Consider the following 20,598-nt stretch of genomic DNA (forward strand, 5'->3'; position numbering starts at 1 on the left):
AAATAACTGATTTGATGTCCCTTATCAAAAAGTGTGCTGATAGTGGGGCCTCCAGATTGCCACTTCTAATATTTGACCTATGCTGGCTCAATCTATCCCTTATTGTCTGTTGGTTTCACCTAAATAGATTAGAGAACAAGGGCATTCGATCAAATAGATAACGAATTTAGATTCACATGTAAAGAAATTATTGATGGTGTACTTTTTTCCATTGTGTGGATGGTAAAAGGAATCATCTTTGATAATGGAGCTACAGCTCATGCAACTGAGGCACAGGTAACTGCCTGTCACTTTTTTACCTATAAGTGTCCTGGTTTTCGCTTAGATCCTATATCGGTACTAACTAGATGATCCCTTCTGTGCGCTGAGAGTGGAGGTACTTTAAATTCAGGGATGTCTACATGACAGTCTCGTAGAATATTACAATATTTGTTCACTATCCCCTGAAATTTCTGACTAAGTGGGCTTAATTGTGTAACAAACACCTTACATTTAATATCCTCCTTTTTCTTTTGTGTCACACCCCCTGTTGCAATTTCTGTTATTATTTGTTCTAACAGACTCCTAGGATGTCCCCTTGAGTCTAAGGTCAGTTCTACTCCCCTCACTCACTATTATTTTTACCCTTAGTAACTGGCTTTTAGGAAGGGAATTTGAGTTTCTTAGGGTGAAAGCTATCGTAGTGTAACACGGTATTTCTGCCAGTTCCCTTAGTGTGGAGATCAAATGTAAGAGTGTGTCCGTTTTTGTGTATTATTGTGTCCAAAAATGATATGGATTCCTCTATGAAGCGCCACCACACTGCGCCCATTTCTTTAAAGATCTTATCTTCATAGATGACCCACTCCTTAAATTCATTAATGAATAAATTGGCATATGATGGAGCGACATTGGACCCCATAGCTGTACCTTTTATTTGAACATACCAGGTGTCCTGAAATAGAAAATAATTTCAGTATTGTACCAGTCTCAAAAGGTTCTTTTTAAATATGATGCCTATTCCTGTTTCATGTTTTATCGCTGTATACAGACTCTTTATGTCCATGGTATACAGGATGAATTTTTCAGAATTCAAATCTAGGTTTCTTGCTTTATTAAGGAAATCCCTTGTATCATTCATATAAGAGGACATCTTAGTAACCTCTGGCTGAAGTACCTTATCCAAAAATTTAAAAATATTTGTGTACACTGAATCCACACTGGAGACTATAGGCCTACCAGGTGGAATATTGTATGAGACTGTCATGTAGACATCACTGAATTTAAAGTACCTCCACTCTCAGCGCACAGATTGGATCATCTAGTTAGTACCGATATAGGATCTAAGCAAACACCAGAACAGACACATATAGGTAAAAAAGTGACAGGCCAGCGACGTACCCTGTACGTTGTTAGGGGTTTAAAGCGGCTGGAAGCGATCCTGATCACTTCCATGAACTGTAGCTCTATTATCAAAGGTGATTCATTTTACCATCCACACAATGGAAAAAAGTACACCATCAATAATTTCTTTACATGTGAATCTAAATTCGTTATCTATGTTCTCTAATCTATTTAGGTGAAACCACCAGAAAAATAAGGGATAGATTGAGCCAGCATAGGTCAAATATTAGATGTGGCAATCTGGAGGCCCCACTATTAGCACACTATTTGGATAAGGGACATCAAATCAGTCAGTAAAGGTGGCAAGTCATAGACCACGTAGGGCCACAAAGAAGTGGAATGGAAAGGGAAAAGCTATTGAAACAGAGAGAAGTGCAATGGATACATAGATTGGAAACACTTAGACCTAAAGGCCTTAATAAAGATTGCGATCTAACTGTATTTTATAATGTGGTATGAGTTTCTTATTATAAGCCTCTATTATCTACAGCAGCGGTTCCCAACCTTTTTTCTCTCCCATACCCCTTGATTAGGCTTTTCATTTATGAGTACCCCTCTCTTCATTACCCCCACCCATCCCTCAAAATAAAGGAAGCACTTTTTTATAGGGGAGGTAAGCTATACCTGAATGGCATACGACTGTATGTGTATCAACAGGATTAAAGCTCAAATCTCATTCTCAGGAGGAGCCCTTCTGTGTGGCTGGTGCCCCTGGCAGATGCCTGGTTGCCTCTAAACATGGCCCTGGGGGGGAGTCAAAGTGTAATGATCATAAAAATAAATATTTAAATTTGTGAGATCAGATCGATATTAACCACCCAGCCACTATGGACGTTTTTAATTGAAGTGAAGCAATCTGAATCAAGCAAGCACTAGCAGCAGTACTTTACGTACCGGCACTGACTATAACTTATTTGGGGATGTAGACCCACCTTGCCTGTGTGACTCGCAACCTCCACGGCTCTACCACACATGCCCACGCAGCTATGCTGCTGCAATGCCGCTTCTAACTGCACACTCAGTCAAAATGTTGTGCACTGGGGTGGGTTGAGCAGGAGGCTAAGCTGTCTGGTGACACAGGGTGATCATTAATATGTGGACCGAAGTCATCAACACTAGGTCCACATATTTCAGGTGCAGGGGCTCCCATCTGCCTATATGCCAGGCCAGGACTTCACTTGTCACTTTCCAGCTGAGCGCTCCTTCCTTCCACATTTCCATGATGGTCATTAGTTGATGACCCATAAAGAGTGCCCCCCGACCCTCCCCCTGCATCTTCCTCCATTACCAACAATATTTTTGCTTACCCCCAATCGGTCCGCCAGGGGTACACGTACCACAGGTTGGGAACCGCTGATCTAGAGTGTATCCTAATAGTGTAGAGCTAATTCCTTTTTGTATATTGTATAATAAAAGTAACAAATACAGAGAGTAATTGAATATATATACTGCAGGGCTTTGAGATATAATGTATGTATAGCTGCAGTTACCTCCATAATCCAATAGATGGCAGTAGATATCTAGAAGTGCAATATCTGGCACCAAAATGCCTTTAAAAGTTATTTGAAATGACTGCACAATATGTATGATTAAGGAGGGGAACCCCAAAACGTCACTTTTTCATTTTATCTTGTTTCCAAAAAGTGAACTTTTGTACTATAGTGCTGTGGACCGTTTGCATGATTGATTATCTATTGGGGATTAAGGCAGCTACCCCAGGTCTTCACGAGCACTGAAACTGATTCTACTCTGTGCTGTATCATTTGGAGTGTAAACTTTTGGTATTAAGGTGTAGGAAGGCAGTCTTCTGATAAAAACACTCTTCTATAGACCGAACGTTATCTAAATAATGGAGAAAAAAGATGATGCCCTTCTGCTGAAAATAAGTAATTAGCAACACTAATACTATGGTAAATGTTCTTGCCATAAGGCAGTGTCACATAGACATTCTATATTCCTACTTTAAACCTTTAGCAGTGGCGTATTTACTGTAGGTTTTGTGCTGCCCTAGGTATTAAAAATTCTGCTGCCCCCCTATCCCCCCTTGTCATCATGATCACAACATTTGTTACCTTCCAATCCAGCTGTGTTCTGTCTGTGTACTGAGGTGATGTTTTAGTCTTACAGTTCGGTGGTGTATAGTATCATGTGACTCACGTTACCATGGAGAGATACACATGACCCAGAGAGAGAAAAAATAATCCCTCCAAGGAGCTCCCAAAGTATCCAATAACAGATGCACTCCAGACTCATACTAGAGTCTAATCTACTGGTGCACTGTGCCCGGGTACGATCTTCAGTTTTACCTTTAAAGTGGGGACCGGACTCACAGTGCGGAGGGATATTATCAGCCAGGTCCTGCGCCACTGGTTAATTGTGATAAGAGTAAAGTGCTCCCGTGAGCTACATTACAAGTGGCTGGTTAGTTAACGTGCAATTATAAATGGGAAAATGTGTCCCCTTACGGGTGCACATTAAATAGCGCTCCCCTTGCAGTGTAGCCCATAACTGTTGAATATACAGTATCTCACAAAAGTGAATACACCCCTCACATTTTTGTAAATATTTTATTATAACTTTTCATGTGACAACACTGAAGAAATGACACTTTGCTACAATGTAAAGTAGTGAGTGTACAGTCTGTATAAAAGTGTAAATTTGCTGTCCCCTCAAAATAACTCAACACACAGCCATTAATGTCTAAACTGTTGGCAACAAAAGTGAGTACACCCCTAAGGGGAAATGTCCAAATTGGGCGCAAAGTGTCAATATGTTGTGTGGCCACCATTATTTTCCAGCACTAAACAGGAAAAATTAATGAGAAGCACAGAGCGGTTGCTGGTTATTGAATTTAATGGATAGGAAATCCAAAACAGAATACAAACGCAGTGTTGGAGGGTGAATACCCTCGGGTAAAATACAGAGACACAAAAATCTTGAGAGCTAGCAGATACTATGGCTGACACGATTCAGCGTAAGCCTTACTCATAGCCACATTAAAAAACATTTCATCTTACTGTGTTTAAAAACTCTAACTCACACTGTGATTGGTCGCCGGGCATTCACACCCCCTTATCGATGTGACCAATCTAGTGTAAAGACAGCACACGCCCACTTGAACTCCGTAAACAATAGCCTTATCCTGTAACCACTGTAACTAAATAAACAGAATGTCAAAATTACAAGACCTGACACAATATCATTTCGGTGAAGATTATCACATAGAGGCACAGTATTAACGGTACTAAAGAGCTTCAGTATACATATGAGAAAATCACTCCTAATGAACCAGTTACCTCCGGATTCAAAGCATAATAGTTAAAGTCATGGTACTATTAGACATTAAGTTACAAGATACCTTTTATAAGGGAAGGTTAGTGAGCTAAAATAAAAAGATTGGAAAGTGAAAAGATAGAAAAGGGACCAAGGGATATGTACATATATAGATGGATAAATGATCAGCTCCTGGTTAAACAAACAGATAACTAAATCTGGAGCCTAAGCACAGAGTGTGTCAAAATAGAAGACCAACGATTAGTGTCGGGGAATGAATACAGAGTAACAACCACCACACCATAAGTTCCACTAATCCAATTGGTTGGCAACAACTCATGCTAAAGAGTGAATCGCTATGTTGATCCATTAAAGCGTTTCCTTATGTCAGCAAGTTTGGCTGGGATCATACATACAAGGGAGATCAAAATGGTCAGGACAGCTAATATGTTGTGGTGGAGTGGAATAGTTGCTTCAAATGTTACAAGAAGTGTCATTTACCATGTTACCTAGGACCACCACTCCCCACACATTATGGATCCTCAGGCCTATTTTCAAGCATAAATCCAATACTACAGAAAAATAAGCTTTACACTGACCAAAAATTGATCACCTCAAATTCAGAATTGAGGCCTTCTGGAGTTCTAGTTCTCAACTTGAAAATCCAGAATGCCTCTCTCTCCTCCAATTTATGTGTTCTATCCCCCTTTCTTGGGGAGTACCTTGTCAATAATAGTCCATGTAAAGGACCATAAACTCTTATGGTGTACATCAGTAAAATGTCTAACTAGAGGTGTTGATAATGTACCTATTCTGATGTCAGACATGTGTTCCTTAATACGTGTTCTAGCTTCCCTAGTCGTAAGCCCTACGTACTGAAGGGAACACTCCTTGCAAGTAATGACGTATATGATATAAGTTTGTCTGCAGTTCAAGCAGTATTTGATCCTAAAGATCTCTCCTGTTACAGACGACCTGAAGGAGTCTCCTACGGTCACCTTCTCACATGCCACACAGGTGTGAAAATGGCATCTAAACATGCCTACACATCTGAGCCATAAAGAAGTAATGGGACTTTCAGACCTAATCCTGGTTGGAGCTACAATATTTCCAATTGTTCTGTTCTTTTTTATAGGCAAACCTAACTCCTTGGTCAACCGCATCAATCAAACCATCATTTGCTGCCAGGAGTTTAAAATGTTTGTCTACAATTTGGCAAATTTCACCATACTGTCTTGAGTATTTGGTGATAAAGGTGACCTTAGTGTTAGAATTCTCGGTTCAATTTAGTCCTTTCTGGTTGATCTTATTCTGGCTTAGTAACTTTTCTCTGTGGATTCTTTCAACAGCTTTTCTAGCTGAGACAATAGTTTGGGGACTGTAGCCTATTTCTTTGAGTCTCAGTGCCAAATCATCCACCTGCTTTTCATACACAGACAAAACAGTACAGTTTATTTTTAAGCAGATGAATTGGCTCTTGGCCACACCCCCAAATACTCTTCGTGGATGGCAGCTAGATGCGTGGAGGAGTGAATTCCCTGCAATTGGCTTGCGGTAAACCTCCGTCCTTACCACTTGACCTAATACATCTTCAAGTGTGATGTCTAGAAAGTTTACTCTTGATGTTTGCACCTCTGAGGTGAAGCCAATACGCATAGTGTTGTTATCCAGATTCTCAATGAAATCAGTCAGGTGTATATCTGACCCTTCCCAGATAAAGAGCAGGTCGTCAATGAAACCTCCATACCAAACAATTTCCTCTCTGTGGGGATTCCTCTCCCCAAAGACGTGGGACATTGTCCACCAACCCATGAACAGGTTGGCATAGGAGGGGGCAAATTTGGCCCCCATCGCTGTCCCACGCCTCTGGAGAAAGTAACTCCCCCCAAATTCGAAATAATTATGTGTAAGGAGGAATCTGGTGACTTCCACCACATAATCCACAAAGTCAAAGTCCCCACCATAGTGTCTATCCATAAAAAAACGTATAGCTTCCAGGCCTTTGGCATGCGGTATAGAGGTATATAGGGATTTCACATCCACAGTAAGCCACCTGTAGTTCGATCTCCAAATGATACCACTAAGCAGATTTATCACATGCTTGGTATCCGCCAAATGGCTCCACAGTGTGCTCACTATGGGCTGCAAAATATTGTCCAGCCACTCGGACAAGTGCTCCAATACGGAGCCAATACCGCTTACAATTGGCCTCCCCTGTACATTTTCTACCGATTTATGGAGTTTGGGTAGATAATTAAAAGTAGCAATAGTGGGATTAGATACAAGTAGATAGTTCTTTGTATCCGGATCAATAAAACCAGATTCCACCCCATCATCTACAAGGGAGGCCAATTGTTTTTGGTAGGCTCGCGTAGGATCCCCAGGCAACCTGGTGTAGTCCTCAGAAATACACAGCTGTCTCTCAGCCTCTGCTATGAACTCACTTCTGTTTAGTAGGACAATGGTCCCACCCTTGTCCGCGGCCCTGATGACAATATCATTATTCTTACTCAACCTATTTAGCACCCTCTTCTGTTTATTGGTGATGTTGCTGTTTTTGCCCCTAACAGACTTGTAGTAAAGTCGAGTGAGATCCTCCTTCACCCTTTTTTTTAATTTCTCGAGAAGGTTCCCTCTACAGTGTATAGGGTAAAAGGTAGACTTTTCCCGGAGAGAGGGAGTCCTGACACACTTGTGCTTATCCTTTTCCCCACCTTCTTCCAGAGATTCCAAAACTCCAATATCACATATCTCCTGAAAGCTAAGGGTATAAATGGGAAAATGTGTCCCCTTACGGATGCACGTTAAATAGCACTCCCCTTGCAGTCTAGCCCATAACTGTTGAATATACAGTATCTCACAAAAGTGAGTACACCCCTCACATTTTTGTAAATATTTTATTATATCTTTTCCTGTGACAACACTGAAGAAATTACACTTTGCTACAATGTAAAGTAGTGAGTGTACAGTCTGTATAACAGTGTAAATTTGCTGTCCCCTCAAAATAACTCAACACACAGCCATTAATGTCTAAACCGTTGGCAACAAAAGTGAGTAAACCACTAAGTGGAAATGTCCAAATTGGGCCCAAAGTGTCAATTTTTTGTGTGGCCACCATTATTTTCCAGCACTGCCTTAATCCTCTTGGGCATGAAGTTCACCAGAGCTTCACAGGTTGCCACTGGAGTCCTCTTCCACTCCTCCATGACAACATCACGGAGATGGTGGATGTTAGAGACCTTGCGCTCCCCCACCTTCCATTTGAGGATGCCCCACAGATGCTCAATAGGGTTTAGGTCTGGAGACATGCTTGGTCAGTACATCACCTTTACCCTCAGCTTCTTTAGCAAGGCAGTGGTTGTCTTGGAGGTGTGTTTTGGGTCTTATCATGTTGGAATACTGCCCTGCAGCTCAGTGCCCGAAGGGAGGGGATAATGTGCTGCTTAAGTATGTCACAGTACATGTTGGCATTCATGGTTCCCTCAATGAACTGTAGCTCCCCAGTGCCGGCAGCACTCATGCAGGCCCAGACCATGACACTCCCACCACCATGCTTGACTCTAGGCAAGACACACTTGTCTTTGTACTCCTCACCTGGTTGCCGCCACACATGCTTGACACCATTTGAAGCAAATAAGTTTATCTTGGTCTCATTGGACCACAGGTCATGGTTCCAGTAATCCATGCCCTTAGTCTGCTTGTCTTCAGCAAACTGTTTACAGGCTTCTTGTGCATCATCCTTAGAAAAGGCTTCCTTCTGAGACGACAGCCATGCAGACCAATTTGATGCAGTGTGCAGCGTGAGGTCTGAGCACTGACTGGCTGACCCCCCACCCCTTCAACCTCTGCGGCAATGCTGGCAGCACTCATATGTCTATTTCCCAAAGACAACCTCTGGATATGATGCTGAGCACGTGCACTTAACTTCTTTGATCGACCATGGCGAGGCCTGTTCTGAGTGGAACCTGTCCTGTGAAACCGCTGTATGTCATTTCTTCAGTGTTCTCAAAGGAAAAGATATAATAAAATATTTACAAAAATGTGAGGGGTGTACTCACTTTTGTGAGATACTATATATATATATATATATATATATATATATATATATATATACCTTTTTATAGAGAACTTACTTATGCAAGGTTAAATGTTTTTCTGTGTTTTAAGGATCTACGATCTGCTGTGCTGAAAATCTGCAAATTTGTGGAGATAGAACTTGATGAGGAAGCAGTGAATACTGTAGTGGAAAAAGCAACATTCAAAAACATGAAACGTGACCCACTTGCCAATTATACATTTGTAACAGATGATCTCTTAGACCACACCAAAGGCGATTTTCTTCGCAAAGGTACGTTCATTAATTCACATGTGATTTTTATTTTACAAGCCACATTATTGCAGGGGAATTTTAAAACATTTAAAAGACAAACATGTAATTGTAGAACTACATTGTAAAGTCATTGTCAAAATAGTAATCACATCAGTCTTTGCTAAAGAAAGCTAGGTAGCCATTATTTATTTATTGTACAGGCAGTCCGCGGGCAACAGACATCTGATTTAAGTACAACTTATACTTACCAACAGAGAAAATAGAGTATTATCGCCAACCCTTCTTTCCAGGATAACCCAAAATACTCAAAATCCAATTGTTACAAGGACAGAAAGTGCTGTGGAATTTTCTGAACAGGGGCACAGATCGCAAAACAAACTATTCCCTATGCTATCGAAAACTAAAAAAATGTTTGGATAGAGTTTTGCCTAAAAAAAGTGCCTGTTCCAACTTACATACAAATTCAGCTCAAGAACAAACCTACAGAACGTATCTTGTTCGTAACCTGGGGACTGCCTGCAATGGCTTTAGAGGTTAAACACGTTGTAAAAATGTAATTTGTTTGAAAAATAAAATGATGTAATGAAATACACCATGTTATCTTTACGCTAGAATGTCTCCTTTATAATTTAAAAAAAAAAAAAAAAATGTTGCCTCCTTTGACATTAAATGGATATTTTTCTTTCATGATTCAAATAGAACATGCAACGTTAACCCCTTAATGACCAGCACCGTACCCTGTACGACGCTGGTCGTTAAGTCCATAAGGACAAGACGCTGCTGTCTGGGGCCTCTCTCTGCCCGATCTTGCTAAAAGTGAGGCAGTGCAGAAATAGACTTGCAGAGGTACTGATGCAGAGAGGGTTGGGGTACCTTGCATTCCTATTGGCTGATATGAACAGCCAATAGGATTTAAGTTGCTCTCATCCTATTGGCTAATTTGAATTTTTCAGCCAATAGGAATGCAAGGTACCCCAATATAAAACGGGTACCTTGCATTCAATCTTCAGTGTGCGGCGGACGATCGCATGAAGAGGACCCTCAACGCTGGATGTCTGCATGGCCGTCGTACCAGCTCTGCGCCACCGGGATGAAGAAAGAATATGGCCCCACGCTGGGTGAAGATGGATCCGCTTGGAAGACCTTCACCGCCAGACTTCAGGAGTGATGAGTACCTTTGTCGGGGTTAGTGTTAGGTTTTTTTGGTGGTTTTTTTTTTTAGATTAGGGCTTTTTTTATTTTTTAATGGGCACTAAAGAGATGATTGCCCTTCTAAGGGCAATTGATATTATTGGTTATTTGTAGAGCACCAACAGATTTCGCAGCGCTATACAAATGCCCCATTAAGGGCAATGGGTAGCTTAGGTTTTTTTTTAGAGTTAGGTCTTTTTTATTTTGGGGGGTGGGTGGGATGTTTTACTGTTAGGGGGTAATTGGTTTATTTTAAAGTAAAAGAGCTGTTAAACTTTAGGGCAATGCCCTACAAAAGGCCCCTTTAAGGGATATTGGTAGTTTATTTTTAGATTAGGGGGTGTTTTTGTTTTTATAGGGGTATTAGATTAGGTTTAATTTTTTTATTTTGGATCATTTCGTTTATTATTTTTTGGAATCTTAGATTTTTTTATTTTTCATGATTTTAGATTTTGTTATTTTTTGTAATGTTAGGTTTTTTGTTTTTTTAGTAGTGTTAGGATTTTTTTATTTTGTAATTTAGGTTTTTTATTTTTGGTATATATTATTTTTTGAAATAGTTTAAGCTTAGGTTTTTTTTATTTCACAGGTAAGTTTTTATTTATTTGAAGGTAGTTATATTGTAAGTTTAATTTAAAGTTAGTGAGTGTTAGGTTTAGGGTTTATAGTTTAATTTAGTTTGTCACAATGTGGTTGTTTGGCGGTTTAGGAGTTAATAGGTTTATTTAGTGTTGGCGGTGTAGGTGGGCAGCGGATTAGGGGTTAATTGGTTTATTATAGTATTTGCGATGCAGGGGGATGGCAGTTTAGGGGTTAATGTTTTTTTTTTAGTGTTGTCAATGTGGGTGGGCGGTGGATTACAAGTTAGTATTTGCGATGCTGGGGTATGGCGGTTTTTGGGTTAATAGGTAATTTACGGGTGTTGGTGTACTTTGTAACATTTTTGTTATGAGTTTTGTGAAACATTTTTGTTTCACAAAATCCATAACTACTGGCCTTTGATAGCGGAATGGATCGTGGCGTTATACGCTATAACGCTAGTGGAATAGCCGGACCACACAACCTGTAATACGGGTGAGCTGAATATTCCACATTCAAAAGCCATTTTTTGAGTGCGGAATGGATCGTTGTCGTATAGTCTAAAACGCTAGCGGTATAGCCATACTGCTGCGACTTGTTATATGGGTGAGCTGAATAATCTGCTCGCAAAGGCCAGTTTTTCAGTGGTATAGCCGTACCGCACAACTTGTAGTCTAGGTGATAGTGTCTAAAAACCCTATTAACAAATCATTATATATGGCTGCAATGACCATGACATTTATTTTTCTTATCTTGGGAGCCGAAAAATATGGAAATAAAGATAATATTATAGCGACAAGAGAATATATATAAATACACAAACTGCTCTAAAATTTAGATTTTAGATGAGCACACACATTTTATATATAAGAATATTTTAAAGTAAAAGAACATTAGACTCTAAGGGGCCGATTTATGATGCTGCGAATGCTACAGCGGATCATGTCCACCCGAACATGATAAATGTGTTCCTATATGTAAGAAAATTTCAGAAAATAAAACAACTTTGAAATATACATTCATTATTTATCTTCCTTGCTTTTGGTGTAAAATACCTTTAAAAAACTTGCTTGTTTCGCCCGTCTAGACTGGCTGGAGCGCCTCCACCATACTCAGTGGCTGCATAAACGCATCAGTTCAGTAAATGTTATAACTAAGTTTAAAGGGACATTAAACCCAATTTTTTTCTTTATTTATTCAGATAGAGAATACCATTTTAAACAATGTCATGAGATGCAGGACATATGCAGGACACAGCAATGATAGTACAACTCTATTTTATTACAGAGCATAGCAATACACATCCAGACAGGTTGATTGTACTAAACTAACTGCGACACAGACACCGGACCTAAGCCCCGCCCACCAGCTAGTGACATCACATCCTGCTATCATCACATCTTCCCCTTTTTCAAAGGCAAAGCATACATTCACATATATTAAACAACAAGGTACACCAACAGGGTATACACAACATTTTGTTTTAGAACATTATAAAAAACAGATAGATTAGAAAACATGAACAAACAAATTACATCCTGACTTGGACATCGGGGTAGACTACCCTAGTCCACAGTGACCATGGGATTATTCTGCCCATACTTCCGGTCACTGTTCTAGCTAAAGTCAGTCCCTGTATCGGGCCGGAAGCCTCACCACTCTTCCGCTTGATGTAACTTTGCATGAATTGTCCTCTGATACAGAAGATGGTGAACAAGAGTCTGCTGGAGGCAAAGATATATCCCCGCTATGATCTTGCTGAGGGGAAGGCACCTCTCTTAGAACAGGAGATCCCACCGGCGGTGGTACTGAGGTATCCGGTTCCAGACTCTCAGGTACAGACTGAAGATGTCTTCGGTTACGGCGTGTAACCGTCCCTCCCTCTGTAAGGACTGTGTAAGACCTTGGTTCTGGAGAGCGGCCCACTACCGTAGCAGGCGTCTTCCATTTCTTCTCATCATCCAGTTTAATTCTGACACTTTGGCCCGCTTTCAGTTCCTGTAAAGGCCTGACAGAATGTCTCCTGTCGTAGAAGAAACGATAACCCTTTTTGGCCTCTTCATCCCTCCTAAGGACTTCGTCCCGAGGAACAGGGCCAGGCGGCTTGAAGACACCCACTGAGGGTAAAGTGGTGCGAATCTGGCGTCCTAGCATCAGCTGTGCCGGGCTAAACCCGGTGGCTTGAATGGGCGTCGCCCTGTATGACAAGAGGGCTAGGTACGGTTCAGATTGCTTTAGGATGAATTTTGTTGTTTGAACTGCCCTTTCAGCCATTCCGTTGGCCTGCGGATAATGTGGACTTGACGTGGAATGTACAAAATCATATTCTCTGCTGAAGGCACTGAACTCTGTAGAAGCGAACTGCATGCCATTATCACTCACCAGCTCCATTGGAATGCCCCAGCGGGCGAACAAGCTCTTCAGGCGAATGATAACGGCCTGACTTGTGATATCATTCAGGGGTGCTATTTCCAAATACCTGGAATAGTAGTCGATAACAACAAGAAACTTTTTCCCGTGCAGTTCGCACAAATCAGCAGCTATTTTCTGCCACGGCCCCGCAGGCAGCGGAGTAGACATTAAGGGCTCCCTTCTCTGAGTAGGCCGGCGTTCCCGGCAAAAGGCACATTTAGACACGTGATTTGCAATGTCGGAGCTGATCCCAGGCCACCACACAGCTGTAGCTGCTCTTTCTCTGCACTTTGTAATGCCTAAGTGGCCATCATGAATCCTGTTTAACATCTCCTTCCTCATGCTGACAGGAATTACAATACGGTCTTGGAACAGCACCAACCCCTCCAGCTCCGTGAGCTGCGACCTCTCTGGCTGGTAAGCATTTAAAGACATCCAGGCTGCCCGGCTCTCGGGCCAGCCATCTCTTATGTACCTTATAACTTCTTGCAGATCTGTGTCCAAATATGTCTCTTTCTTTATCTCTTCCAGTTTCCTTGAAGAAATGGACTTAGAGGCCAGGACTGAATCAACATACACTTTTACATCCGATTCTGTAGAGGATTCTTCAGCAGCAGCCAGCGGGAGCCTGGACAGTGTATCTGCCACAACCAGCTGCTTCCCCGGCACATGCACTGCCTGAACATTGAACCTGAGCAGTCTCATTAAAAGTCTCTGGCATCTCAAGGGTGTTTTGTCGATGTCATAAGAATTGATAAGAGGGACTAGCGGTTTGTGGTCAGTTTCCAGACTAAATTTCTCCAAACCCACTAGATAACGCTGAAAGCGCTCACAGGCCCAAACTGCAGCCAGGCACTCTTTCTCAATTTGAGCATATTTTGACTCCGCAGCCGTCAGTGTGCGGGAACAGTAGGCGATGGGCTGTAGTTTGTTGTCATTCAGCTGCAGGAGTGCAGCCCCCAACCCATAACTGCTTGCATCAGCACTAACCACAGTCTTTTTTGAAGGGTCGTAGAACCCCAGCACTGGGGCAGACCCCAGCAGGGACTTAGCATGCAGGAACGCTTTTTCTTGTGAGGGTCCCCAGACCCAGGCAACATCTTTCTTAAGCAACTCTGTGATAGGGTGCAAAACTGTAGATAAATCTGGAAGAAACTTGCCCACGTAATTTACTAGGCCCAATATCTGTCTCAGCTCATGTACATCAGAAGGGCTTTTCATCTGTTCGATAGCCCGAATTTTCTCGGGGTCCGGCTTGATGCCATCCCCGTTGATGATATGCCCAAAGTAGCATAATTCAGTTTTCCTAAAATGACATTTTTCTTTATTCAGCTTCAGCCCAGACTCTTTGATAGCCTGCAGCACACAACTCAAACGCTGATCATGCTCCTCCACTGTAGACCCATACACTAGAATGTCGTCCATGACGACTGCTGTGCCCACGTGGCCACTCAGGAGAGAACTCATTTCCCTCTGAAAGATCTCAGGAGCGGAGGATATCCCAAAGGGAAGTCTGCAGAAACAGAACCGACCTACCGGAGTGATAAAGGTAGTCAGTTTGCGGCACTTTGGATCCAGGGGGATCTGCCAAAAGCCGCTAGAAGCGTCTAATGTGGAAAAGAACTTCGCCCCAGCCAACTTCGGGGCTATATCTTCCAGTGTCGGCAGCACAAATCTCTCCCTCTTCACTGCCTCATTCAACCTTTTCAGGTCCACACAGATGCGCACCTTTCCGTTTTTCTTTGCAACTGGAACAATGGGGGCACACCAATCAGTTGCTTCAACAACCTCTTCAATAACCCCCATAGACTTCATGCGCATGAGCTCTTTCTCCACTTGAGGCATGAGCGGGAACGGAATTCTACGAGGAGTAGAAATACTGTACGGGACTGCGTCACTTTTAAGTGCTATACGGACAGGTTTGCAGCTCAGTAGGCCCAACTCGCCAAACATATCTTCAGAGATCTCATTCACTCTGGCCACGAGGCCCAAGTCACAGGCTGCTTTTCTGCTCAATAAACTGTTAACACACTGACCTCGGATCACATGCACCCACATGGTGAACTTCCTTTGTTTGTACTCACAGCTGGCAAGAAATTTCCCCACACAATCAATGCGGCCACCAGGACTATGAACATTTGTAGTAACCTTCGCCAGCTGGGGCTGTCGAGGCAGTCTCATAAATTCAGCAAAAGACATTACAGTGATATCTGCTCCTGTGTCAATCTTAAAATCAACATTGGCTCCCATTACAGTAAAGGTAACTTTCCAATCTTCCTCTGAGCTTGTCCGTTCCACAACAGACCCCACAAAAGACACTTCCTGACCCTCCTGGTCACTGTCCACCTGCATCTCCTTAATGTATTCAGTTTTACACACCACTTCAAAATGGCCTATTCTGTTACATTTTCTGCATCTTTTATCTCTGGCCGGGCATATAGCACTCTGATCATGAGCCCGGTAGCACCGTGTGCATCGGCCATGTTGCGCCCATCCACTTCTAGGCCTTTCCAGTACTTTAGATCTACCGCTCACACTGTGCCTTTCACTAGCAATTTTCCTAGACTGTTGTACTTCATCCACAATACTCTCAGACCTCAGATCAGCACTTTGCTTTTTCACCAGTTCACTCTGGCGGGCCATCCTAATAGCCCCGTCTAATGTTAAATCAGGCTCTAACTGCAGCTTCAGGGAGACTTCAGCATCTGCAATTCCAATAACTATTCTGTCTCTGATTTGCTCTTCTTTAGCAACACCAAACTCACAGAATTCAGCTAATTCATACAGGCTGCGCAAAAATGACTCCACAGATTCTCCCACACGCTGATTACGTTTGTGAAAACAAGCTCTCTCATGAATCACATTTCTTTTGGGCACAAAGTGGGCACTGAGTTTATCCATAACTATATCAAAGTTAACTTCTTCCCCTTCTTGGAAAGTAAAAGCATTGAACACTGGCTCTACATCTTTCCCCATAGAGTATAAAAGAGAATTAACTTGTACTTCACCACTCTCCTTGTTCAGTTTGGATGCAATCCTGAAGCGCTGAAACCGCTGACGCCATGTGGGCCAAGCTGCAGGCTGAGAAAAGTCAAAAGGCTCAGGTGGGGTAAACTTTGACATCGTCATCATCAGAAACAGAAGCGTAGTCCAGAACTTCTGACACCATGTCATGAGATGCAGGACATATGCAGGACACAGCAATGATAGTACAACTCTATTTTATTACAGAGCATAGCAATACACATCCAGACAGGTTGATTGTACTAAACTAACTGCGACACAGACACCGGACCTAAGCCCCGCCCACCAGCTAGTGACATCACATCCTGCTATCATCACAAACAACTTTCTAATTTACTTCTAATATCTAATTTGCTTCATTCTCTTGATATTCTTTCCTGAAAAGCATATCTAGATATGCTCAGTAGCTTCTGATTGGTGGCTGCACATAGATGCCTCATGTGATTGGCTCACCAATGTGCATTGCTATTTCTTTAACAAAGGATATCTAAAGATTGCAGCAAATTAGATAATAGAAGTAAATTGGAATGCTGCTTAAAATTGTATTCTCAGTCTGAATCATGAAAGAAAAATGTAGGGTTTAGTGGCCCTTTAATTTGTCTCTCTGTTGTAAAATACATTGTGTGTCATTTAATCTGTGACCTTTTTTCCCATCTAGGCATTGTAGGTGACTGGAAAAATACCCTGACAGTAGCACAAAATGAAACGTTTGATAAGCTTTATAAGGAGAAAATGAAGGATTTTCCAATCTCCTTTGTTTGGGATTTAGAACAACATTGATGTTCTTCAAGCAAACTAAAACAATGCAAACCTGGAATGTGCATTTGAAGACCCTGCTATGAACATTAGATGTTAAGAATGATTTGGAGAAAAATTATATCTGAGAGTTTTTAAATTTCAAAAAGAATAAAAATAATTTACATGACTTCTTTCATATTATGACTATTTTGATTACTTTATAGATTATGTATATAATGCATTTGACTGAATTTGTATACATATAATTCTACCAGGGAGGACAAGAAAGAGCCAATACAAAGAAAAAACTCTACCCAGCTGTCGACAGTGGGTGGGCATGTGCATCACACAAGAACTTCAGTTCTAGTGAAAGCAATATTGGATAAGGCTCTTCAATTTGCATTTTTCTAACAGGATATTCTGTTTACCTGTCCATCAGCCATCAGGAGGTGGGGTTCTAAATGCCTAACTCCCAGAAACAGGTCAAAAACATCTTTCCCACCACTGTATTAAAGGGAAACTGAACCCAAATTTCTTCTTTTGTGATTCAGATAGAGCATGCAATTTTAAGCAACTTTCTAATTTACTCCTATTATCATTTTTCTTCGTTCTCTTGCTATCTTTATTTGAAAAAGAAGGCTTTTTTCTCGGTTCGGTACTCTGGACAGCACTTTTTGATTGGTGGATGAATGTATCCACCAATCAGCAATGACAACCCAGGTTGTTCACCAAAAATGGGCCGGCATCTAAACTTACATTCTTGCATTTCAAATAAAGATACCAAGATAATAAAGGAAATTTGATAATAGGAGGAAATTAGAAAGTTGCTTAAAATTTCATGCTCTATCTGAATCACAAAAGAAAAAATTTGGGTTCAGTGTCCCTTTAACTCATATCACACCATATTTATCTAACCATTGGATCCTTGTAGCACTCATAGGATGTCTCTACACAGCCCATCTCATAGGGAAATCCCCTCAAAACCCATGGGCCCTGCAAAATTACTTCTCTGAGCACCTAAGGACCAAATCCACCCAAAGAACCTAACGCCTAGATTTATAGTTTTGCGTTAGCCGTCAAAACCAGCGTTAGGGGCTACTAACGCTGGTTTTGGGCTACCGCTGGTATTAAGAGTCATGTAGGTAAGGGTCTAACGCTCACTTTCCAGCCGCGACTTTTCAATACCGCAGATCCCCCTACGCCATTTGCGTATCCTATCTTTTCAATGGGATCTTTCTAACGCCGGTATTTAGAGTCTTGGCTGAAGTGAGCGTTAGAGCTCTAAAGACAAAACTCTAGCTGCAGAGAAAAGTCAGGAGTTAAGAGCTTTTTGGGCTAACGCCGGTTCATAAAGCTCTTAACTACTGTGCTCTAAAGTACACTAACACCCATAAACTACCTATGTACCCCTAAACTGAGGCCCCCCCACATCGCTGCCACTCTAATAAAAAATTTTAACCCCTAATCTGCCAACCGCACACCACCGCAACCTACGTTATCCCTATGTACCCCTCATCTGCTGCCCCTAACACCGCCGACCCCTACATAATATTTATTAACCCCTAATCTGCCCCCCCAACGTCGCCACTACCTTACCTACAATTATTAACCCCTAATCTTCCGACCGGACCTCGCCGCCACTATAATAAATGTATTAACCCCTAAACCGCCTCACTCCCGCCTCAATAACCCTATAATAAATTATATTAACCCCTAATCTGCCCTCCCTAACATCGCAGACACCTATCTTCAATTATTAACCCCTAATCTGCCGACCGGACCTCGCCGCTACTCTAATAAATGGATTAACCCCTAAAGCTAAGTCTAACCCTAACACTAACACCCCCCTAAGTTAAATATAATTTTTTATCTAACGAAATAAATTAACTCTTATTAAATAAATTAATCCTATTTAAAGCTAAATACTTACCTGTAAAATAAACCCTAATATAGCTACAATATAACGAATAATTATATTGTAGCTATTTTAGGATTAATATTTATTTTACAGGCAACTTTGTATTTATTTTAACTAGGTACAATAGCTATTAAATAGTTAATAACTATTTAATAGCTACCTAGTTAAAATAATTACAAAATTACCTGTAAAATAAATCCTAACCTAAGTTACAATTAAACCTAACACTACACTATCAATAAATTAATTAAATAAAATACCTACAATTATCTACAATTAAACCTAACACTACACTATCAATAAATTAATTAAATAAAATACCTACAAAGAAATACAATTAAATAAACTAACTAAAGTACAAAAAATAAAAAAAGAACTAAGTTACAAAAAATAAAAAAATAATTTACAAACATTATAAAAATATTACAACAATTTTAAGCTAATTACACCTACTCTAAGCCCCCTAATAAAATAACAAAATGCCCTATCCTATTCTAAAATACAAATAGAAAAGCTCTTTTACCTTACCAGCCCTTAAAAGGGCCTTTTGCGGGGCATGCCCCAAAGAAAACAGCTCTTTTGCCTGTAAAAAAACATACAATACCCCCCCCCAACATTACAACCCACCACCCACATACCCCTAATCTAACCCAAACCCCCTTAAATAAACCTAACACTAAGCCCCTGAAGATCATCCTACCTTATCTTCACCACGCCGGGTATCACCGAACAGTCCAGAGGAGGCTCCAAAATCTTCATCCAAGCCCAAGCGCGGGCTGAAGAGGTCCATCATCGGGCTGAAGTCTTGATCGAAGCGGGCGCTGAAGAGGTCCATCATCGGGCTGAAGTCTTGATCCAAGCGGGCGCTGAAGAGGTCCATCATCGGGCTGAAGTCTTGATCCAAGCGGGCGCTGAAGAGGTCCATCATCGGGCTGAAGTCTTGATCCAAGCGGGCGCTGAAGAGATCCATCATCGGGCTGAAGTCTTCTATCGAGCGGCATCTTCAATCTTCTTTCTTCCGGATCCATCTTCATCCCGCCGACGCGGAACATCCATCCTGGCCGACGACTTCCCGACGAATGACGGTTCCTTTAAGGGACGTCATCCAAGATGGCGTCCCTCGAATTCCGATTGGCTGATAGGATTCTATCAGCCAATCGGAATTAAGGTAGGAAAATTCTGATTGGCTGATGGAATCAGCCAATCAGATTCAAGTTCAATCCGATTTGCTGATCCAATCAGCCAATCGGATTGAACTTGAATCTGATTGGCTGATTCCATCAGCCAATCAGAATTTTCCTACCTTAATTCCGATTGGCTGATAGAATCCTATCAGCCAATTGGAATTCGAAGAATCAGCCAATCAGATTCAAGTTCAATCCGATTTGCTGATCCAATCAGCCAATCGGATTGAACTTGAATCTGATTGGCTGATTCCATCAGCCAATCAGAATTTTCCTACCTTAATTCCGATTGGCTGATAGAATCCTATCAGCCAATTGGAATTCGAGGGACGCCATCTTGGATGACGTCCCTTAAAGGAACCGTCATTCGTCGGGAAGTCGTCGGCCAGTATGGATGTTCCTGGTCGGCAGGATGAAGATGGATCCGGAAGAAAGAAGATTGAAGATGCCGCTTGATAGAAGACTTCAGCCCGATGATGGATCTCTTCAGCGCCCGCTTGGATCAAGACTTTAGCCCGATGATGGACCTCTTCAGCGCCTGCTTGGATCAAGACTTCAGCCCGATG

The 20,598-nt window shown here is 41.6% G+C and overlaps 1 protein-coding gene across 3 annotated transcripts in view; it reads left to right on the plus strand.

Moving 5' to 3' along the window:
* LOC128656711 (amine sulfotransferase) overlaps positions 1-17,117 on the plus strand; it is a 130,259-nt gene extending 113,142 nt beyond the window's left edge. For all 3 annotated transcript variants that reach the window (XM_053710815.1, XM_053710814.1, XM_053710816.1), the window contains 2 exons: positions 8,824-9,004; positions 16,851-17,117. In XM_053710815.1, coding sequence (XP_053566790.1) covers positions 8,824-9,004; positions 16,851-16,972 — 303 coding nt within the window. In that variant the 3' untranslated portion in view covers positions 16,973-17,117. The remainder of the gene's footprint in view (positions 1-8,823; positions 9,005-16,850) is intronic.
* Positions 17,118-20,598: the final 3,481 nt, after the last annotated feature.

Source organism: Bombina bombina, chromosome 4, assembly GCF_027579735.1.
Source record: "Bombina bombina isolate aBomBom1 chromosome 4, aBomBom1.pri, whole genome shotgun sequence".
NCBI lineage: Eukaryota > Metazoa > Chordata > Amphibia > Anura > Bombinatoridae > Bombina > Bombina bombina.